We start from the raw sequence: 20,407 nt of genomic DNA, 5'->3' as shown, positions 1-20,407 counted from the left end.
GAGGAGGAGAGGAGAGGAGAGGAGAGGAGGAGGAGAGGAGAGGAGAGGAGAGGAGAGGAGAGGAGAGGAGAGGAGAGGAGAGGAGAGGAGAGGAGAGGAGAGGAGAGGAGGAGGAGAGGAGAGGAGGAGGAGAGGAGAGGAGGAGGAGAGGAGAGGAGAGGAGAGGAGAGGAGGAGGAGAGGAGAGGAGAGGAGAGGTTCATTTTCAGGGAGGTAAGTGGTCAAGACAGTAACTGACCCATACTCATCAGCTGCTCTCAGGTACCAGAATTCCCCTTTCCCTCCCCAGGGCATCCCTAAATTGGTGTCTTCCTCCTACCTCTTGTTTTCATACAACCTATAGAAACTTGATTTTTGAGACAGGTTTTCCACTAATTTCCCTTCTCACCCAGTGTTGTGGCATGTGGTGTATCCTACAAGCATAAATCTAAGAAGTGTCAGATTTTACAACAAGAGGAAATGGCCTGAAGTTGCACCACAGGACATTTAGATTGGATATTAGTTTAAGGTTGAGGGAGGTGATTCTCTGGCACTTCTACTCCATTCTGGTGATATTCCACCTGGATTACTGTGTCTGGTTCTGGAGCATTCAGCACAGCAAAGACATGGATCTGCTGGAGCAGGTCCTGACGAGGGTGACAAAAATGATCAGAGGGCCAGAACATCTTTCCAGTGGCCTCCCTTCAAAGCAGTTTTGCGTTTTGCTCTGGTTGCCCGAGTTCTCTGCCAAAACTGGGAAGAGGAGGTAACCTCAGGGAGAGTCAGGGCTCAAACACCAGCCTGCTTTGCAGCCATTGGTCACTGCAGCACCCTGATAAATCTTTCTGGCTAGGAGGAGTAAACATCTGGACGAGTTCCTGTGTGACCTGGTATAGGTGATCCTGCTTTGGCAGGGGGGTTGGACTGGATGATCTCTCGAAGTCCCTTCCAGCCCCTACCGTTCTGTGATTCTGTGAAAAGGCTGAGAGAAACAGGGTTGTTCAGCCTGGAAAAGGCTCTGGGGAGACACTTTACATCCCTTCAATACTTAAGGGGGGATGGCAATAAAAGCAAGTACAATCATTTTAGCAGGGCATGTTGCAGCAGGGCATGTTGCAACAGGACAAGGGGTGATGGTTTTAGACTAAGAAGAGGTTGGTTTAGATTCAGAGTAGATGTAAGGAAGAAAAGTTTTACACTGAAGGTGGTAAAACACTGGCCTGGGTTGCCCAGAGAGGTGATAGATGCCCCATCACTGTAAACATTCCCGTTTGGAAGGGGCTCTGAGCAACCCGATCTAGATGAGGATGTCCCTGCTGACTACAGCGGCGGTGGGTTAGGTGACCTTTAAAACTTCCTTCCAGCCCAAACCATTCCACGAACTGAAGCAAAGGAGGGTCAGGCAGCACAACTTGATTTCCCCCGAGGGCCATAACCGAGGCAAAACCACTCCGCTCCCGGCCGCTAGCGTTTCCCATGCGCGCACCTCTGTGCGTAAGCCAAAACCAAGCGGGCAGGGGCGGGCGCTCTGCACCGGCAGTGCAGAGACAGGCCCAGCCCCGCCCCCGCCCGACCAAAACATTGACATGTGCGCATCGCTCCTGGTCACGTGACGCGCATGTCGCTGACGTCACAGACCTCTTCCGCCAATGGAGAAAGGTGCCGCCGGGTAGCAACAAGCGTAGCAGCCAATCAGCGAGGCGGGGGTGTGGGGAGTACAGTTCCCTGTTACTTCCGGCAATAGCTGCGCGGCACGGGCCGGGTGCGGCACTGGCACTGGTGTGAGGTGAGGGTAGGCCGGGACGTCTCGGATGGGAGCGGGGCCGTGAGGGCCCGGGTATACAAATGGGGAGGGAGGGGGTGTTGGGACGGTACACGTGAGGCCTTACCGGCCCTGGGGTTTGGTGTTGAGTGTGGGCGGAATGGCTTGAGGGGTTTGGGGCTGAGTTTTATGGCTGTATGGAGCTGGAATGGTTTGGAACAAAGTTTTGGGGTCAGGATGGGCACATGGGGCTGGGGTTAGGAATGATGAGCAGCGTGGGGTGGACTTGGCGGGGGATGTAGTGTCTGGAGACTGCCTCGAGGAGTGGGATGTTGGGGTATCAGCAGGCTGCGTGACGATGAGAATTGGGGGACACAAGGGCTGGGACAGTGGCGGCCTGGCGGGAAGAAGGCAGAAGTGGGCAGCTCATTTGGAGAGGAGGAGCATGTGTGCCTGTTGGGAACTGAGAATTGTATGGCCTGGATGCACTAAAATTGTTTGGGAAATAGCAATCAGAATAGGGGTGGGCAAGAGAAAAGCGAAGTAGCTGATGAATTATGATCCTCGTGAACTTTGAGATTTTATTCAAGATAGTCATTTGATAGGAAAAATAATGGGGCGGGGTAGAGTTTGTGGGCAGACTCTGGCCTCTGAGTCATAGAGGCTGGCTAGGCTAATTCCTTGAAGGTGGTAGTCTAGAAGTAATGTGCCTGCAGCAAGAACGTAAAGGAGCAGTTTGTAATGAAAGTTGAGTTGCTGAAGAGATTTTGTCAGCACACTAGAGGAAGAGATGGGTATGCTGTTGGATCGTTAGGAAATGAGAACTTTAATTACAGGAATATATGAACAGAAGAGCTCGCCAGTACAGTGGCAAAATAATAGGATGACTTGCTACTTTCTGAATGGCTTTGCAGTGATTTTTCCACATGCACTGAGTTCTCTACCTCATGGAAAGCAGAACTGCCTTCCCTTACAAGTGCAAGAATGGCTGGAGCAGTTGCTATAATCTCAAACTGTACTAAACTGGCGTACACATCTCTCCTGTGCTGCTTCCCGGTAGTTCTTGTTTCCTCAGTCTTTTTTCTGCCTCTCCTGAGGGAAAGGTGTGTGAGATGCAAAGAGAAGAACTCTTGCTCTTGTTTATTTTTAGGAAAAAGATAAACCTGATCAATGTCTTAAACGCTTGTCAGCTATTGACCACATTTATTCTGCAGTCATTTTTTGCTTTAAAAACCCTGTTTCTCTGCATTGTTCCACAAAATCCAAGTCTAGGGAGATCATATTTTGTTGAGGTGGATGTTTTAATAAATAAACAGCTGCTTGCTATTACTGAAGGTATAGTCCACAACATATGCTGGAACTCTGAAAGCAAGCTCTGGTCTGGAAGCCACAGGGATTGTGTAATGCAGTTCTGTACTGGGAAACAAATCTGAGTGGAGGCAGAGCAAAACCATGAATGTTCTTACCTGTGTAAGCAGTCATACTCCCTGATCACTTCTCATATGAAAGAAATGCATAGGAGAGGTGGTGATGATACACTGCAGCTTCTTAAAGTTTGATCACTTCTGAATAACAATTAAATCTAGGCTTTGTTCCTACAGGAACTCGGAAGCAATGGGTTTGGTTTTTGGTAGGTGTTTGGTTTGTTTTTTTCTAGCTGTGTATGTGCTGTTACTAAAATACCTTTAAATTTCTGACTTCATGAAGTACAACTTATGAGCATCAGTGCAAGGCATTTTGTGGAATTGCTATTGATGGATGCACTCTTAGCTGGTGCAATAATGAAACTGTCTTGGACTAAGAATATCTGTTTCTTTGTGGATAAAAGCCCCTAGCACCCCCCAAAAAAACCCAAACAAACAAAAACCCCCAAAACAGGCAATCAGTATGAACCTCACAGAATTATGGAGTTATTGAAATGTTCCACAAATATTTAAGGCATTTAAAAAAATTAAAAGTTCTGTGTTTTTTCTAAAAACTACTTTTATCATTTTTACCGTAGATCATATGCTGAATATATCATACACATGTAGAAATAATTCTCTGAACCTTTTGTTAATGAGCCTCTGAGCTTTTTATATCAGTACTCTTCCATGTGTGTATGTGTGCTTCTTGATACTGTGTTGAAACCTTGCAGTGAAAGGCCATTGCTTTTCAGGTTGTGAACATCTGTGAAGTAGTGTGGTTTAGAGTGTGCAGCTATTTTAGTGTGTAATTTTAAACACCAGTACAGCTCCCTCGGAGGAAATTCTACATAGCACTTACACTGGTGGCCTGATAGCTTAAACTTTGAAAGAAAACCCTGTGGCTTCCAGAATTTATAAAACATACTGAGCATGATATTATTCTGTAAATTGTCCTTAAGTTTGGACTTCAGCTGCTTTCATCCATTTGAGCACAACACTCTTTTCTTGTACTGTTTTTGGCAAGTGTTTTTTTCTTTATCCTCCTGTTTTGTAACTTACCCTTTTAGCTTCTAACAATACACATTCCCATTTTGCTTGCAAGTATGTGGTCTCAATTTTTCCACTTCCTTTCCATATTTCATGAAATACTGAATTTCTTCCCCCCCTAAGTTAACCTATTCAACCTATAATGATCTTTGGTTCTGCATTCTTTGTGTAATTGTTGGGTAATGACATACCCCTGCAATAATGTTTTATTTTTATATCTGAGCTACTGAGCAGGAATAGTTTGTGAGCTCTCTATATTCACAGATTGCATCAGGTTGGAAGGGACCCTCAAAGGTCATCTTGTCCAACCCCCCTGCAGTGAGCAAGGATACCTCCAACTAGATCAGGCTGCCCAGGGCCACATGAAGTCAAGTCTTTAATGTCTCCAGGGACAGGGCCCAACCACCTCCCTGGGCAACCTGTTCCAGGATTTTGCCATGCTCACACTTCCTCCTTCTGTCTAACCTACATCTATCCTGCTCTGGGTTAAAACCATTGCCCTTCATCCCTGTTGTTACAAGCACTTCTAAATGGTTAAAAAACACTTATTTTTGTCTCAGATGATGTTTTTGATTTGCTGTCTGCTGTTTTCTGAATCTCTTTCAGTGATTTAAGGAAGGGACTTCTAGAAGTCATCTAGTCCAGCGCCCATGCAGTAAGCAGGGATATACCTGGCTGGATCAAGTTGCTCAGAGCCCCATCAAGCCTTACCTTGAATGTCTCCAGGAATAACTTATGTATTATATTGGGCAGATGCTGATAAGGAGTGTAAATGGATGAATAAATTTGTCACTGATGTTTGACTGATGAGGCCTAATATTTTTTTTTCAGCTTAAAAAATACTAAAAGATACATACTTGTTAGAAACAAAGCTGGTGATGCTACATATTAGCATATGTTTCAAATAGGAGACTGCTGTTTTTCCCTGTGTAGCTTGCATCTGAAATCTCTCGTTAAAATAAGGATCAATATGTGTGTGTGATGAATGGGAAAAGGTCAGAGTTTTCAACATGTAGAAAACCACTTTGTCCAAATTCTTATTTAACATGTCAGAAGTGAATCCACCTTTTAAAACAAGGTAGCACAATGCTGTTGGAGTGCTACACCTGTGATGACCTGCATGTCTTTGTAGGAATTTCAGGAGACACTTCACAATGACTATGGAATCCTAGAAGGATTAAGTTGGAAAAGACCTCTAAGATCAAGCCCAGCTGCCAGACCAACACTGGCATGACCACTAAGTGTTTTGCTGAGTCCCACTGTATGGCAGTGTCCATTTGTCCTGGTATCTGGTTAATAGCCTAGCATGGGCAGTGGCCCTCAAAAACTGAAAAAATATTTGGGAAAATAAATTCCTTTACAGAAATCCAACTATACAGGGTAGCACAAACTCAGCATCTATAGTCTTAGAATTTGTGGTCTTTCAAAAATCTTTAACAACCATTTATTAGTCAGGTTTCAGAATTGGTAATCTGTTTGATCATGGTGGACCAGCTTACACAGGCTACAATTTTGATCATTTTGGTATTACCGGTTTCCTGGACAGCCATGATTCTTTTCATTGTTCTCTAAAGTAAACAAGGAAACCTGCCTTGATCTAATAAAGGCTGAAAGATAAGGAGGTTACAGGGTTAAAAATGTACTCAGGAAACCACTGAATCTGTTTCTTAGATGGATGCTTTACAAAGAACTTTCTTTGCTCAAGGTAGTATTTTTTTTTTACTTTAAGGTTAAAGAGAAAATTGAAATAATGACAAGTTTTGCAACTTTTCTTAATTAAATACGCAAACAATCTTCTTGCTGCTTATAGATAAACCATGCCATTTTTGGGCCAAGATTGGAGGTCCCCTGGATGGAGATGGGTTAAAACAGAAGATGGATGGAAACGATGTGAACCTTTCAGACCTGCACTTGAGGATGAGAATAATCAACTGAATGATTTCAGTCACACTGTGTAAGTTGAAAAAATGAAATAGTTACTCTGCATTAATTAGTAGTAGGTGAGAATGCAAAGATTGACTTAATTTCCACTTGGACTGCAGGCATGTGCAGATTATACAAAGGCAACTATGTGTTTGTTTAGTCAGGCAGACAGAAGACCTATGTGGAGATCAGCTGTCTTTTGTCACTACTTCTTGAATTCCTGATTTTAGGCTGACAGATCCTGTATTACGTTGTATAACTTGGAAATAAAAACTCTTAAAAACACAAATAAATAAAAACCTGTCATAGACTTACAGAATTGTTATGGGTTGGAAGGGACCTCTAGAGATTGAATCTACCCCCCTTCCCAAAGCAGGATCACCTGGGGCAGAACACAGAGGAATGCATCCAAGCAGGTTTTGAAAGTCTCCAGAGAAGGAGACTCCACAACCTTTCTGTGTAGCCAGTTCCAGTGCTCTGTCACCCTCACCATAAAGCAGTGTCTGCTCATGTTGAGGTGGAACCTCCTGTGTTCTAGCTTGTATCCATTGTTCCTTGTCCTATGGCTGGGTACCACCAAAAGGAGACTGGCATCTTCATCTTTACACCCACACCCAGATATTTATGGACACTAATAAGATCCCCTCTCAGCCTTCTCAAGACCAAATAACCCCAGATCTCTCAGTCTTTCTTCATAGGAGAGTTGTTCTAGTCCCTTCATCATTCTTGTAGCTCTCCATTGACTCCCTCCAGTAGACTCCTGCCTCTTGAATTTGGGACCCCAAAACTCGACGCACTGTTGCAAATGTGATCTCACCAGGGCAGAGTAGTGGGGGAGGAGAAACTCCTAAGACCTGCTAGACATACTTCTCTTAATGCACTCCAGGATGCTATTGGCCCTCGTGGCCACAAGGGCACATTGTTGTCCCATGGATAACTTGCTGTCCATTAGGACTCCAAGGTCTTCCTCCATGGAGCTGCTTTCCTGCATGATGACCCCCCAGTCTGTACTGGTGACTGGTATTATTCTTTCCCCGATGCAGGGCTCTGTACTTGTCCTTCTTGAACTTCATGGGGTTTCCCTTTGCCCGGCTATCCAGGTCTTGTCAAGTGCTATTTAAAGATAAAAGCAGTGCTTATCAATTGCAAGTTCAACAGGCATCTTGAAACATTACCTGGAAGTGAATTAAGACTTTCTGCTGCATGGGTGTTGGTTTAGGACTGCTTATGGCAGCCATATAATGTCTTTGCTCCAAGTACCCAATTAAGGGTACTTTTATGGTAATCATCTAACACAATAGATGACTGTGTGCTTCTGTAAAACAGGTGAGAAAGATAGTAGCTAAATAAAGTAATCCTTGTGGCAAATGCCCACAGTCTGGTGTGTTAAAAATAACTTTGTCCAAACAAATTTCTGCTTCATTTCTCTACAAAGAAGTTATTCTCAGGGATAGCATTCTTGGTCATAAATTCCAGCATAATGTGCTCATAATGAGACAAGGGAACATTCAGTGTTTTGGCTTTAGTTGAGTAAATGATACAGTAACTGATCTGATTTAGAGGGAATTTACTGCTAAGCAAGGACTTGCTGTAGTTGTTTTCTAAGTTTTTGAAATAAACTTCAAGAGTTGCCAAGCAGTGAAGAATTATTAATCAGCTTATCTTGACCTACTGTTTTCTTAATGCTTCTCTTCTTTCTATGTTCATCTGTTACTGATACTTGTGCTGCTTTTTCCACACAGTCTGGCCACTGTGGATAAAGCAAATTATGATATTCTGTAAGAGTGTTGAGTAAGCTTCCAACACAGAAGTTGCCTTAAGTACTTTAGAAAAAATCTTCCCTTTCTCATATATCTTTAATAATATTGTTGGCAAGTGAAAGGAAATCTAACTTAATTCTTCTAGTTGTTTGCACAGTCACTAAATAATTATATCTTGTACATTGCTTTAATGAATACTCTTTGGCAGCTGTGACATGATAGTTGTCTTTGTGAATATCATTAAGACTCCTGCTCTTCTGTTCCTAATTATATATATATATATGTGTGTGTATATCTTTTTTTCCAGAGGGCAAGGTGTGGTATTTTTACTGCCTCTTTAAGAAGCAGTAAAGACTCTCCTTAGTCTTGAAAGAACTTAGTATTGAACTCTGATGGTATTGTCTTCCTAGAAACAGATTTAAATCAATTGGGTTTTGAAAGATAGTCCTGAAATTCAGGACTAAAATGTGTATGTTAATTTGAAGGGACAGGATACAAAATACTTTGAGTGTAAAAGGTTTTCATAATATCCTAAGTGTTTAATGATTTGAGTTTCTTAAGCTAGTTTGCCAGAATCCCATACCCAGGGACCAGCTCTGTCTGTGGCAGATGCCTTCATCTGTAGTTATTCCCCAGTTACCTATTTTCCTCTTGGATATCTTCTGCTTAACAAAGCCGAACTACATCATATACTGTGGCCCTGGTTTGTTTCTTTTCTTTAATCTTTTTTCTGTCTTTGCAGTTAAAAATGTACATTGCCCAAACCTAGACTGCAGAATTCAAGTTGGTACTTGTTGGGCAGATAGCACTGCTTGGGAATAACTACGCACTACTTGGGAATAACTACACTGCACTTTGAACTTTGGCTCTATGACTATAACTTGAACATTGTATCTCTGAATAAACCTGTGTTGGTAAACAGCAATTAGTGTCTATTTGTACATTATAGAACAACTTAGGGTAGAAAGGACTTCTGATGGTCATCGGGTCCAAACACATTGCAAAGCAGAGACAAATGATGTTGGGTTGTATACAGCCTTGCCTTGCTGAACTTTGCGTTTACCCCCTCTCTGGGTTCCTGTTCTAGCTTGTCTTACCCTGACTGTGATTTTTATGGTTTTTTTTGTTTCACCCTCCCCTAAATCTAATAAGAATTTTTTATCACAGGTTGTGTCCATTATCACTTGTTCCAGCCCATCACTTATTACAGCACATCTCTTCCAACCTTATAGTCTAGCTCTCTTATTCATACCCTAATATTGGATGTTGACAGTATGTGGTGGTGAGAGAAGGCCCAGCTCTCCCTCCCCCACAAAGAAAGAAACCACAGCTGACTCAGTCGGAGAAGCAAAGGGTAGAGCTGTATTCACAAGCAAGATGAAATGCAGGTTATATATATACACAATATACAGTATTTACAATATATATACAGAAATACACAGCAAAGAAAATAATCAGAACAAAACTCCCTCCTCCGGACAGAGGAGGGTTCCCCCTCTGTAGCCTCTGTCTCCCCCTATGTCCCTTTTTTCCCAAAAAGGGTTAGAGAGAGAGAAAAGGTAATTAATAAGAATGAAATTTTGTTAGGCCTCAAAGCGCATGCAGGGATTAGTTCTTATCTGTTATCCAAGGTCATTCCAGCTAGTTGCTCAGAAGCAGACAGGCTGGAAAGGCAGAACAGACTGGAACAGAGTGAGACTCAAAGTGAACTTAAAGTTGCATTCTACCAATGAAATTCGTTTAGAATATCTGAATGTTTTCAAAATATTCAGCCAGAGTGTTCCAGCAAATGTCCTTTTCTTAAAGGCACAGCCTAAAACGGTCACACAGTAAGTAGATTTAACTCCACCACCACCTCTTAACACTGACCAACATCAGTTCTCTTACCTTCATGTATCGTGTGCTCCAGTACCTAATCTCCTCAGTAACTCTTCAATGCCAATGTTCTTACTGTATTGAGGAGCCCCAAATGTGACACAGCACTCCAAATGCAGCTTATCATGCCAAATAAAGGGAGATGATTACTTCTTTCAGTCTGCAGGATACACTTTAGTTAGCTCAGACCAGGGTGTAGTTGCCTTTATACAACAGAGGAGATCCTGTGTTCAGCTTGTTATGCACATCACCCATGGTTCCTTTTCTGCAGAACTGCCTCCTATCCAGTCTGTACCCAGGCTTGAGGTTCTTCTATCTGCTGGGATTTGTGTTGAAGTACAGCAGTGTGTTGTGTTTTGGAGCAGAGAACCAGTCAGTGTCTTAAGCTATTTGGAGATGATTATCTGTGTATAGTGAATAGAGAGCCCAGGTTAGGTTATCTACTAACATCATAGAGCACAGAGTAAGAGTGATGCTTGGTAAAATACTTCCTTGTGGAGGAAGCATCTCGTAAACAATGCATAAATACTTGTCTCTCTTTAAGCTGCCCTGTGAGTAGGGATGATGGTCTGTGGTAGCCTGGCTGGTTTTATTTATTTTCACTCATTAAATGAAATGTTTTACCAAAATACTCTATAGGATTTTAACTAAAGGTAGTACTTGAGTATTCCAGGGAACAGTTACAGCAAATTTCCTTTAAAAGAAAAAACTTCAAGGTATGTCATTAACTAAAACTGTCTTTACTTGTCTCTTCTGTGGCAGAAAGTATGGGTAGAATTATTTGCCAGACTTTCTTTTATCCATGTCACATGCTTTCTCTTCTAAAAGATTCTGATCACATACAGATTCGGAAATAAACTTTCAAGAGATATGTATAACTTTAATTGAAGAATGTCTTTCAGAAATACAAGTTTTTACCTTATTTATTTAGTCATCCAGTGCATTGTCAATCTAGTTGATGAATTAGTCAAAAATGGTGGATCTAATGATAACCATGCTTGGACAGACATCACTTGTACAGGAACTCAAATTATTTGGAATAATGCTTGAATAGTTGCACTTTAAATTAGATCCATTTATAAAACAGCTATGGGAAAAGTGAGACCCTCAATTCTGGAGCTATTACTGACTTGGATAATTAATATTATAAAAGTGCTGAGTTCCTTGTATTCAAAGTATGGAGTAGCTGGAAATGTGGTTGAGAGAGTGCTCATTCAAGCCCTGTGTGCTGAATGTTGGCCATGACTACCTGTACCTATGAATTCTAGCACAGATACCTATTTCCAGTGCCATGGTCTGTGTCCTTGAAGCGGAGTGGGGGAGAGAGAACAGCATTGCCTTACAGAATTCCATGTAAATCCCTTTCAGTAGCTTGCAGCTTAGGAGTAAAACTGTCTTAAGCTTTCCTTTGGAGATAAAGGGAAGGGGAATTAGCTAGGGAGGGGAATTAGCTCAAATGGTAGAGCGCTCGCTTAGCATGCGAGAGGTAGCGGGATCGATGCCCGCATTCTCCACGCCTTTTTTGAGTTGAATCTAGCCAGGGAGATTAAAGGGAATACTAAGAACTTTTACAGGTATATTAATGGGAAGAAGAAGACTAGGGAAGGTGTGGGCCCCCTCAGAAAGGAAAATGGTGACATGGTCACCTGTGATGAGGAAAAGGCTGAGGTACTTAATAACTTCTTTACCTCAGTCTTCACTGCAAGGGCCTCTAGCCACACTCCTGATGTTATGGAAGTCAAAGCCAGGGACGGGGAGGAAGAACTGCCCATTGTAAGTGCAGATCAGGTTCGTGATCATCTGAAGAACCTGAAAGTGTTCAAGTCCATGGGACCCGACGGGTTACACCCACGGGTACTGAGAGAACTGGCAGATGAGGTTGCTAAACCCCTCTCTATTATATTTCAAAAGTCCTGGCAGTCTGGTGAAGTCCCCACAGACTGGAAAAGGGGAAACATTGCCCCCATCTTCAAAAAGGGCAAGAAGGAGGAACCAGGGAACTACAGGCCAGTCAGTCTCACCTCTGTGCCTGGAAAGATCATGGAACAGATCCTCCTGGAGTCACTACTCGCTCAAAAGAATAGTGAAGAGGTGATTGGGAACAGTCAGCATGGCTTTGCCAAGGGCAAATCCTGCCTGACCAACCTGGTGGCCTTCTATGAGCAGGTGACAAAATTAATAGATGAGGGGCAAGCAACTGATGTCGTTTACCTGGACCTGAGCAAAGCCTTTGACACTGTCCCACACCACATCCTGGTCTCCAAACTGGTGACACATGGGTTTGATTGGTGGACCACTAGATGGATAAGGAACTGGCTTGATGGCCGCACCCAAAGAGTGGCTGTCAATGGCTCCATGTCCCAGTGGAGGCCAGTGACAAGTGGAGTCCCTCAGGGATCAGTCCTGGGACCTGTCTTATTCAACATCTTTGTGGGGGACATGGACAGTGGCATTGAGTGCACCCTCAGCAAGTTTGCTGATGACACCAAGCTGTGTGGTGCAGCAGACACGCTGGAGGGAAGGGAGGCCATCCAGAGGGACCTTGACAGGCTGGAGAGGTGGGCACAGGCCAACCTCATGAAGTTCAATAAGAGCAAGTGCAGGGTCCTGCATCTGGGTCGAGGCAATCCCAGGCACAAATACAGGCTGGGCAGTGACTGGCTGGAGGATAGCCCTGAGGAGAGAGACTTGGGGGTGCTGGTGGACAAAAAGCTCAACATGAGCTCTCAGTGTGCACTTGCAGCCCGCAAAGCCAATCAGATCCTGGGCTGCATCAGGAGAAGTGTGGCTAGCAGGTCAAGGGAGGTGATCCTCCCCCTCTACTCAGCCCTGGTGAGACCCCACCTGGAGTACTGTGTCCAGTTCTGGAGCCCCTATTACAAGAGGGATGTGGAGGTGCTGGAACGTGTCCAGAGAAGGGCCACGAGGATGATCAGAGGGCTGGAGCACCTCTCCTATGAGGACAGACTGAAGGAGTTGGGGCTGTTCAGTCTGCAGAAGAGAAGGCTCCGAGGTGACCTAATTGTCGCCTTCCAGTATCTGAAGGGGGCCTACAGGAAGGCTGGGGAAGGACTTCTCAGGATATCAGGTAGTGATAGGACTAGGGGGAATGGAATGAAGCTGGAGGTGGGGAGATTCAGGCTGGATGTGAGGAGGAGGTTCTTCACCATGAGAGTGGTGAAACCCTGGAATGGGTTGTCCAGGGAGGTGGTCGAGGCCCCGTCCCTGGGGGTGTTTAAGAGCAGGCTGGATGAGGCTCTGTCCAGCCTGATCTAGTGTGGGGTGTCCCTGCCCATGGCAGGGGGGTTGGAACTAGATGATCCTTGTGGTCCCTTCCAACCCTGAATGAAACTATGAAACTATGAAACTATGAAAATAATAAGAATTTTGTGATGGTGATGCTCCTTTTTTGTGTGTGTTAGGCTCATATGAGCTATTTGGGCTGTCAGGGCAGTCTTTTCAGTCAGTGTTTTTTCGTGTAATTCTTTAAGTGAATCTGGTGTTCACAAAAGTTTTCGGCACTGGACAGAAGTCCTTGGATTTGAATCTAGTCTTAGATAATTTTGGCATTTGCCAAATATGTTGTAATATTGTTTGGTGCAGGCACTTATCTCAGGACGTTCCATGCAGGGGTGAAGCTGTAAATGGCTTTGAGTCTCTTCTGAAACACTAATGTGTCTCTGTTGGCAATTGCATGACTTGAGGGCATTCCATCCTCCAGGAGAAAAGAAGCAAGGGAATGAGGAAGAATAGCTGGAGTTCTCATAGCTCTGTCAGGTTTGGCAGCATGTGATGCCGAATTTTGCCCCAAAAGGCGAGAATAACTGCCTAAGAGACTCAGTTTAAGTCAGATAGACAGGAGGTATTTTTATTGGCAACGCGTTGGAGAAATCACTAAATGGATTTCTGCCTTTCCCGTAACAAAAGCATGCCTTTTATACAGTTTTGGATGTAGTATTACATCAGATAATATACATAATCATATCTTTGCATGCATATTCATATGGGGCGTGGTGTAGGCGGAGCGTGGGCGGGGACATCTCTTTTGAGGATCTTCTTGGTGGTCATTCCGGTGGCCTTCATCATGGGCAGGGGTCTCCTGATGAGTCTTCCTCCTTAAACTTTTGAACTCCTTTCCTAATTTGGTCAATTCCCGGTGTACCCGGCTTGGTTCCGCTGACTTGACAAGGCTCTTAGGGTCAGTTTGACCTTGTTGGCTCTGAATCATGCTTACCCCAACAGTTCTTATCACTTATCTCCTTTTTCTGTCACAGTGTCCCATGCCTTAGCCGATTTATTGCTCTATCTGGTTTATGCTTTCTTCAAATGCTTCACATTCTATGTTTTAACCCATTATTTCTCGAAAGCTATCTGTTTTGGGGCTTCATTTCCCCCCTTTTTCTTATAACTTACGAATTCTTTCGTCAAATTCTAATCCTATAAAGGTTAGGTTATATACTACTTTACATTCTACCGGTAGAGTGGTTTCTTGGGGCAAGTCTAAATCTGGATACAATGGGATCACTTCTCCCGGTAACTGCACCTTATATTCGACAGCATGCCTAAGGAAGCTAAAACCCCATTCCAGCATTTTCAACTGTCCTTCGCATACGAACGACATTGACTGATCCAATCTAAATGCCATCTCACACCGTGCTTTCCCTTCCTCAGGACCATTAGATGCTACGATCTTTCCCGCAGGAAAGAGAAGAGGGTGAAGGTCAAGGGTTAGGTTTTGGGGATGTAGTTCCCCAAGCGAATCTTCTCTATAAATTACCGTGTTATGGGGTTGTAATCCGGGTGGATCTTCCCTGAAGTCACTCCACTGGCATGAAATTGGGCCCTTTTGCTGGACCCAGACGGTGGGCTTGCCCATTTTCACTGGACTAAAGGTAATTAGGTTATGTTTAGAGGCCGGCATCAAGGGTCGAATTGTTAATACTAGCTGCCTTGTTTTTCCTTCCACTGGGTCAAGCTCTCGACACCCAATTTGGATTTGGTCTCCCTTGTATGCTACCATGGAGGGCTGATGCCATACTTTACTCATGTATGGCTGATTGTTACGTAAGGCATAAACCTCGAAATAGGGTCCCTTCACTCCCCTCTCCGGGTGGATACACTGGTGTGCATGAGACCATGGGTCTATTGGGGCAGAGCCTTGGGGAAGAGCTATACTTATCGAGAGTCCAATGATCAGAGTTGTAAAGGTTTGAGGTGGAGTCAGGATCATGACGTCTGCTCCTCTTGTTTGTTCTCCGGAGCTTTCTTGACTCGTGAATAATGGATCCACGTAGGTCGCTCCTTGATCCGAACCGCGGTGAAGGTAGTCAGCAGCACTTGGAAAGGTCCTTCCCACTTCTCTTGTAGGGGTTTTACTAAAAGATTCTTAACATACACCCAATCACCGGGATTAAACGGATGCAATTTGCAATCGGGTTGTTTAGGTTGGTGCTCTATCACCACAGTAGCATTCCTGTCGAATTGTTTCCCCACCGTAATTACATAATCATAAATGTACTGATCACCGATTTGGCCTATAGCGTCCCCATTTACGACTTGCATAGCATAAGGTCTACCATACAAAATTTCAGTATCAGTATCAGTATCACTAAGGTTGGAAGAGACCTCAAAGATCATCGAGTCCAACCTGTCACCTCATGACTAGAGTAGGGAGGACACTACTGCCCACTTCAGGCTTGAACTCACGACCTTCCCATTAAGGGTCGTGTGCGCTACCAACTGAGCCACATCCTGACTTTCAAATGGGCTTAACTTTTCTTTTGATCTTGGTTTGACTCTCAGCCTCAGTAGAGCAATAGGCAGAGCTTGATACCACTGCAAATTAGTCTCCTGACATATTTTGGCAATTTGCTCTTTAATAAGATGATTCATCTTTTCCACTTGCCCACTGGCCTGTGGACGGTAAGGCGTGTGTAATTGCCATTTGATTTGTAATGCTTTTCTTATTGCTCTCACCGCTTTTGCACAGAAATGTGTACCCCTATCCGAAGAAATGCTCTTCGGTACCCCAAACCATGGAATAATTTAATTCAACAGTACTTTAGTTACTTCTCTTTCCTTATTTGTCCTGCAAGGGAATGCTTCAGGCCACCCAGAAAACGTATCAGTTAATACCAACAAATACCGAAACCCCCCTTTTCTTGGGAGTTCAGAAAAATCAATTTGCCATAGTTCACCTGGGAATTTACCTCGATTTATGGCTCCTTGGTGTACCTTGGTTCCCGTATTCGGGTTGTTTTTCAGACACCGCTCGCACTGGGATGTAACGTGTTTTATAGTAGTAAATAATTTCGGTCCTGCTATCCTGGTTTGCAAATATTGGTAAAGCGTATCTAGACCCCAATGGGCCTTCTCATGTTCTGCCTTTACAAACTGCCACATCACGTTTCCTGGTATTACTAACTGTCCTGTTTCCAATTGACCCCAACCATTTTCTAATATTTTGCCCTTATTTCTTCGTATCCATCTATGATCTGATTCCTGGTAATCTGGCTGGATGTTGGTATCCAGCTCTCCTGGTATTAGGGCCGTTATTTTCACTTCCCTAGTCCTCGTGGCAGCCAATTTAGCTTCTGTATCTGCCTTCCTGTTTCCTATTTCTGGAATAGTGTTACCTTTCAAATGTCCCTTACAATGCATTATGGCCACTTGTGCTGGGAGTTGGACCGCCTCTAGCAATCGCAGAACCTCCTCTGCATGTTTGACCGTTTTTCCTTGTGTAGTCAACAGTTCTCTTTCTTTCCAAATGGCTCCATGAGCATGTACAACGGAAAAGGCATATTTAGAGTCTGTCCATATATTAATTTGCATGTTCTCCGCCAATTCCAGGGCTCGAGTTAGAGCTATCAGCTCTGCCTTTTGAGCTGAGGTCCCTGCAGGCAAGGGGTTCGACTCAATTACCCTTTCTGTAGTAGTGACTGCATAGCCAGCCATTCTTACTCCTCGCTTCACGAAGCTGCTGCCATCTGAGAACCAGTTATCCACATCTTCGAACGGCTCTTCTTTGAGATCCGGGCGATTGGAGTAGACTGCTTCAATTGTTTCCAGGCAGTTGTGTTCGATGGGTTCTGCTGGGTCTCTTCCTTCTAGAAATGAAGCTGGGTTCACAATGTTAGTTACCTGAATGGTTATGTCATCTGATTCAGCCAGGATGGCCTGGTACTTTAGGAATCTGGAAGGCGACAGCCAATGGTTGCCTTTCTGTTCCAGCACAGCTGACACAGTGTGAGATACTAACACAGTCATCTTTTGACCCAACGTGAGCTTCCTGGCCTCTTCTATGTTAATTATTACTGCGGCCACTGCCCTCAGACAGCCTGGCCATCCTTTACTTACTTCATCCAATCGCTTGGAGAAGTAGGCCACAGCTCTCTTGTGTGGTCCCAATTGCTGTGCTAGGACTCCTAGGGCCATCCCTTGTCGCTCATGGGAGAACAGCCAGAATGGTTTTGATACATCTGGGAGACCTAAGGCCGGTGCTCTCATTAGCTCCAGCTTCAACTTCTTGAAGGCCCCTTCTGCCTCAGGAGTCCAAACTAGGACGTTCTTAGTTTCCTTCAACAAATCATACAGTGGTTTAGCGAGTATCCCGTACTGGTAGATCCATAGCCGACACCACCCTGTCATCCCCAGAAAGGCGCGCAGATCTCTCACCGTCTCTGGTTTAGGTATCTGGCAGATGGCCTCTTTCCTAGCTGCTCCCAGGGATCGCTGTCCTCTGGAGACTTCGTATCCCAGGTACACCACTTCTTTTTGCACCAGCTGTGCTTTCTGTTGAGAAACTCGATATCCACTTAAACCCAGGAAATTTAACAAGGAAATAGTCCATTCAATGCATTCTTCCTCTGTCATTGTTGCTATTAGGAGGTTGTCTACGTACTGCAGAAGGGTGCCATCTCCCAGTGGCCTTTCCCACTGTTCTAATTCTTTGGCTAACTGATTCCCAAAAATCGTGGGGGAATTGCACCATCCTTGGGGCAATACCGTCCAGGTAAGTTGAGTCTTTCTTCCTCTATCTACAGATTCCCACTCAAAGGCAAAAATCTTTTGACTCTCGGGAGCTAAGGGAAGGCAGAAGAATGCGTCTTTTAAATCTAATACGGTGAACCAGGCCAAATTATCCTTCAGTCTAGTTAAAAGTGTGTATGGATTAGCAACTACCGGATGTAATGTCTTGGTTATTTCGTTTACTGCTCTCAGATCCTGAACTAGTCTATAGGCTCCATTAGGTTTCTTTACTGGCAGGATTGGTGTATTAAAATCTGATTCGCATTCTACCAATAACCCCAGTTCCAAAAACCTTTTGATTATGGGCTCGATCCCCTTCCTGTCTTCTATCCTCAGAGGGTATTGTTTTCTTATCACCGGTTTTGCCCCAACTTTAAGTTCAACAACAATCGGTACTGCTTGTTTTGATTTTCCAGGTATATCAGTAGCCCACACTAATGGGTACGTCTTGTTCAGGATTCGCTCGAAATTGTGATTCTCAGGTTTAGGTTCCACACAACTGATCATTAGGCTTAGAGCTGTAATCAGTTGTTCCTCATTTACTTGTAATTCCAATTTGTCTTTGTTGAACTTTATTATGGCTCCCAAGTTCTCCAATAGGTCTCTCCCCAATAAGGGCTTTGGCGAATTTGGTAAATACAGGAACTGATGAATTCCCATTTGTTTCCCAATTTTGTATTTAATGGGTTTCAAAAAGTAAGCCTTTTCTGGTTGGCCTGTTGCTCCCACAACTTGTACAAATTCATCACTTTTAGGTACCAATTCCTGATTTAAAACCGAAAAAGTTGCTCCCGTATCAATCAAAAAGTTCAGTTCCTTTTTACCTTCCCCTAGCTCCATTTTAACCAGTGGGTCTGCTAGGGTATGGCCCACCGGTCCTCCTCATTCACTATCCTGATGTGTGGTAGTAGTAGTGGCCATTAGCCTTTCCCTTCGCTGGGGGCATTCTCGCTTCCAGTGTCCCATCTGTAGGCAGTACGCACATTGATTTGGCCCTACTCTAGCTGGGTGGGGTTGGAGCCTCCCTCCCCTTCCTGCTGGGTTGCCTCTACCTCTTCCCCTGGTTCCAGGTTCCGAGTAATCTGTCTTCTGAGCTGCCACTGCTACAGCCACTACTCTCGCTATCCTCCTGTCCTCCTTTTTCTTCTCCTCAATCTCTCTATTATTGTATACTTTCCATGCCTCATTCAGCAGTGTCTCTAGGTTTTTATTTGCTGGATGCTCAAGTTTTTGTAATTTCTTCCTGATGTCTGGGTTACTCTGTCCCATCATCAACCCTAACAAGTGCTGTTTCCCTTCCTCTGTTGCTGGGTCCAGGGGTGTGTATTGTCTCATCGCTGCCCTAAGTCTATCCAAAAACTCTGATGGGGTCTCATCCTTTCCCTGCCTGATGTCATATAGCATTGACCAATTGATAGCCTTAGGGATCGCATTACGCAAGCCCATCGCTATCAGTTTTCTATACTGCACTAGCTGTTGATAGTGCTCGGCATTGCCCGGGTCCCATTCTGGTTTACTGCTGGGAAAATTATCTTCTAGTCTTCCTGATAATACTTGAGCATGTCGTTTTCCTGTTTCCAATACGAGTTCCCTTTCTGTATCTGTCAACTCTGACAGCATCACTTCTATATCCTCCCAATCAATATCTAAATTCTTTGCCATTAATTCAAACCTCTTCGCTACTCCCTCAGGATTTCTCCTGAAATTCCTTGCCTCATCCCTCCAACTGTTCAAATCATTTGTCGAGAATGGCACCTTTACTCTAGTCCTTTCCCCTGCCATTGGTACAACTTGTCGGAGAGGAGCTATCGTATGGTTCCCTTCCTCTCTTTGCTTTGCTTCCCCCCGTGCCACAGATCTGGTATAATACGAGTGACCGATCTCTTCCCCGGGATCTCCTTCCTGTGCCTCAATGTCTCCCCTATTCTTTCTCTTCTCTTTCCTCTTCCCCCCCTCCTGTTCTTCATTTTCCCCTCCTATCTCTATTACACAATCTATCCGGTTCTCGTCCTGCGTCTGTCGCCCTTTTTGTATCTGCCGGCTCCTATCCTGTCCTGGGCTGCTGTCCCTCTCATCCTCTGCTCCCCTCCCATTTCTCTTATCCTTTATCTGAATTACTATATCAAGTTGTTCTCTGCCCCCCTTTTTGCATGTCTCGTTGTGGTGGGTTTGGAAGGGTAAGGCTGAGAAGCCTCCTCCCTTCCCCCTTGTAAGGTAAAAGAAAAAAAAATTGAAGGGAAAGGAAAAAAAAAACCTCACAAGCTGAATTAGCAAAGCAGTGGAGCTATATTTACAAAGCAACGTAAGGAATGCAGGGGGAATATTTACAAATTTACAATATCTACAATATATACAAAGCTATACAACAGAGCAACACAGAAATGAGAGTGGCCCCCCCCCCTCGGCAGAGGGGTCCCCCACCTCCGCTCTCCCCTCTCTTCCCCCCCTTTCCCCAGAATGGGATAGAAAGAGAAAGAGAGGAAAAAAAAATTAGAAGCAGTTTGTGTTAATTGGAAAGGAGTTAATACAGGCCTTATCAAGTTTGTCAGTTTGAAGGCCGGAGCCTTGGCAGAAAGCCCAGCACAGAAAGCTGCTGCACGGAGAAGAGGCGGAAGCAAGACTGAAAAT

At 44.3% G+C, this 20,407-nt stretch overlaps 1 protein-coding gene and 1 non-coding gene across 7 annotated transcripts in view; both read left to right on the top strand.

Moving 5' to 3' along the window:
- Positions 1 to 1,688: 1,688 nt before the first annotated feature.
- The window catches only part of FBXO25 (F-box protein 25), an 88,347-nt gene continuing 69,628 nt past the window's right edge, over positions 1,689 to 20,407 (top strand). For 4 of the 6 annotated variants that reach the window (XM_068161356.1, XM_068161351.1, XM_068161355.1 and 1 more), the window contains exons 1-2: positions 1,689 to 1,764; positions 6,004 to 6,147. In XM_068161356.1, the coding sequence (XP_068017457.1) occupies positions 6,011 to 6,147 (137 nt within the window). In that variant the 5' untranslated portion in view covers positions 1,689 to 1,764; positions 6,004 to 6,010. Of the gene's footprint in view, positions 1,765 to 1,841; positions 3,371 to 4,799; positions 4,849 to 6,003; positions 6,148 to 20,407 lie in introns of those variants that run through there. The other 2 variants (XM_068161352.1, XM_068161353.1) reach the window with 2 other exon arrangements.
- Positions 11,193 to 11,265, top strand: TRNAA-AGC (transfer RNA alanine (anticodon AGC)). Its single transcript has one exon. It is a non-coding gene; the product is annotated as a tRNA-Ala (tRNA).

Source organism: Melanerpes formicivorus, unplaced genomic scaffold, assembly GCF_026170545.1.
Source record: "Melanerpes formicivorus ecotype bairdi unplaced genomic scaffold, bMelFor1.0.p_v2 SCAF_57, whole genome shotgun sequence".
NCBI lineage: Eukaryota > Metazoa > Chordata > Aves > Piciformes > Picidae > Melanerpes > Melanerpes formicivorus.
The sequence above is the reverse complement of the archived record's forward strand: the minus strand, read 5'-3'. Positions and strand labels throughout refer to the sequence as shown.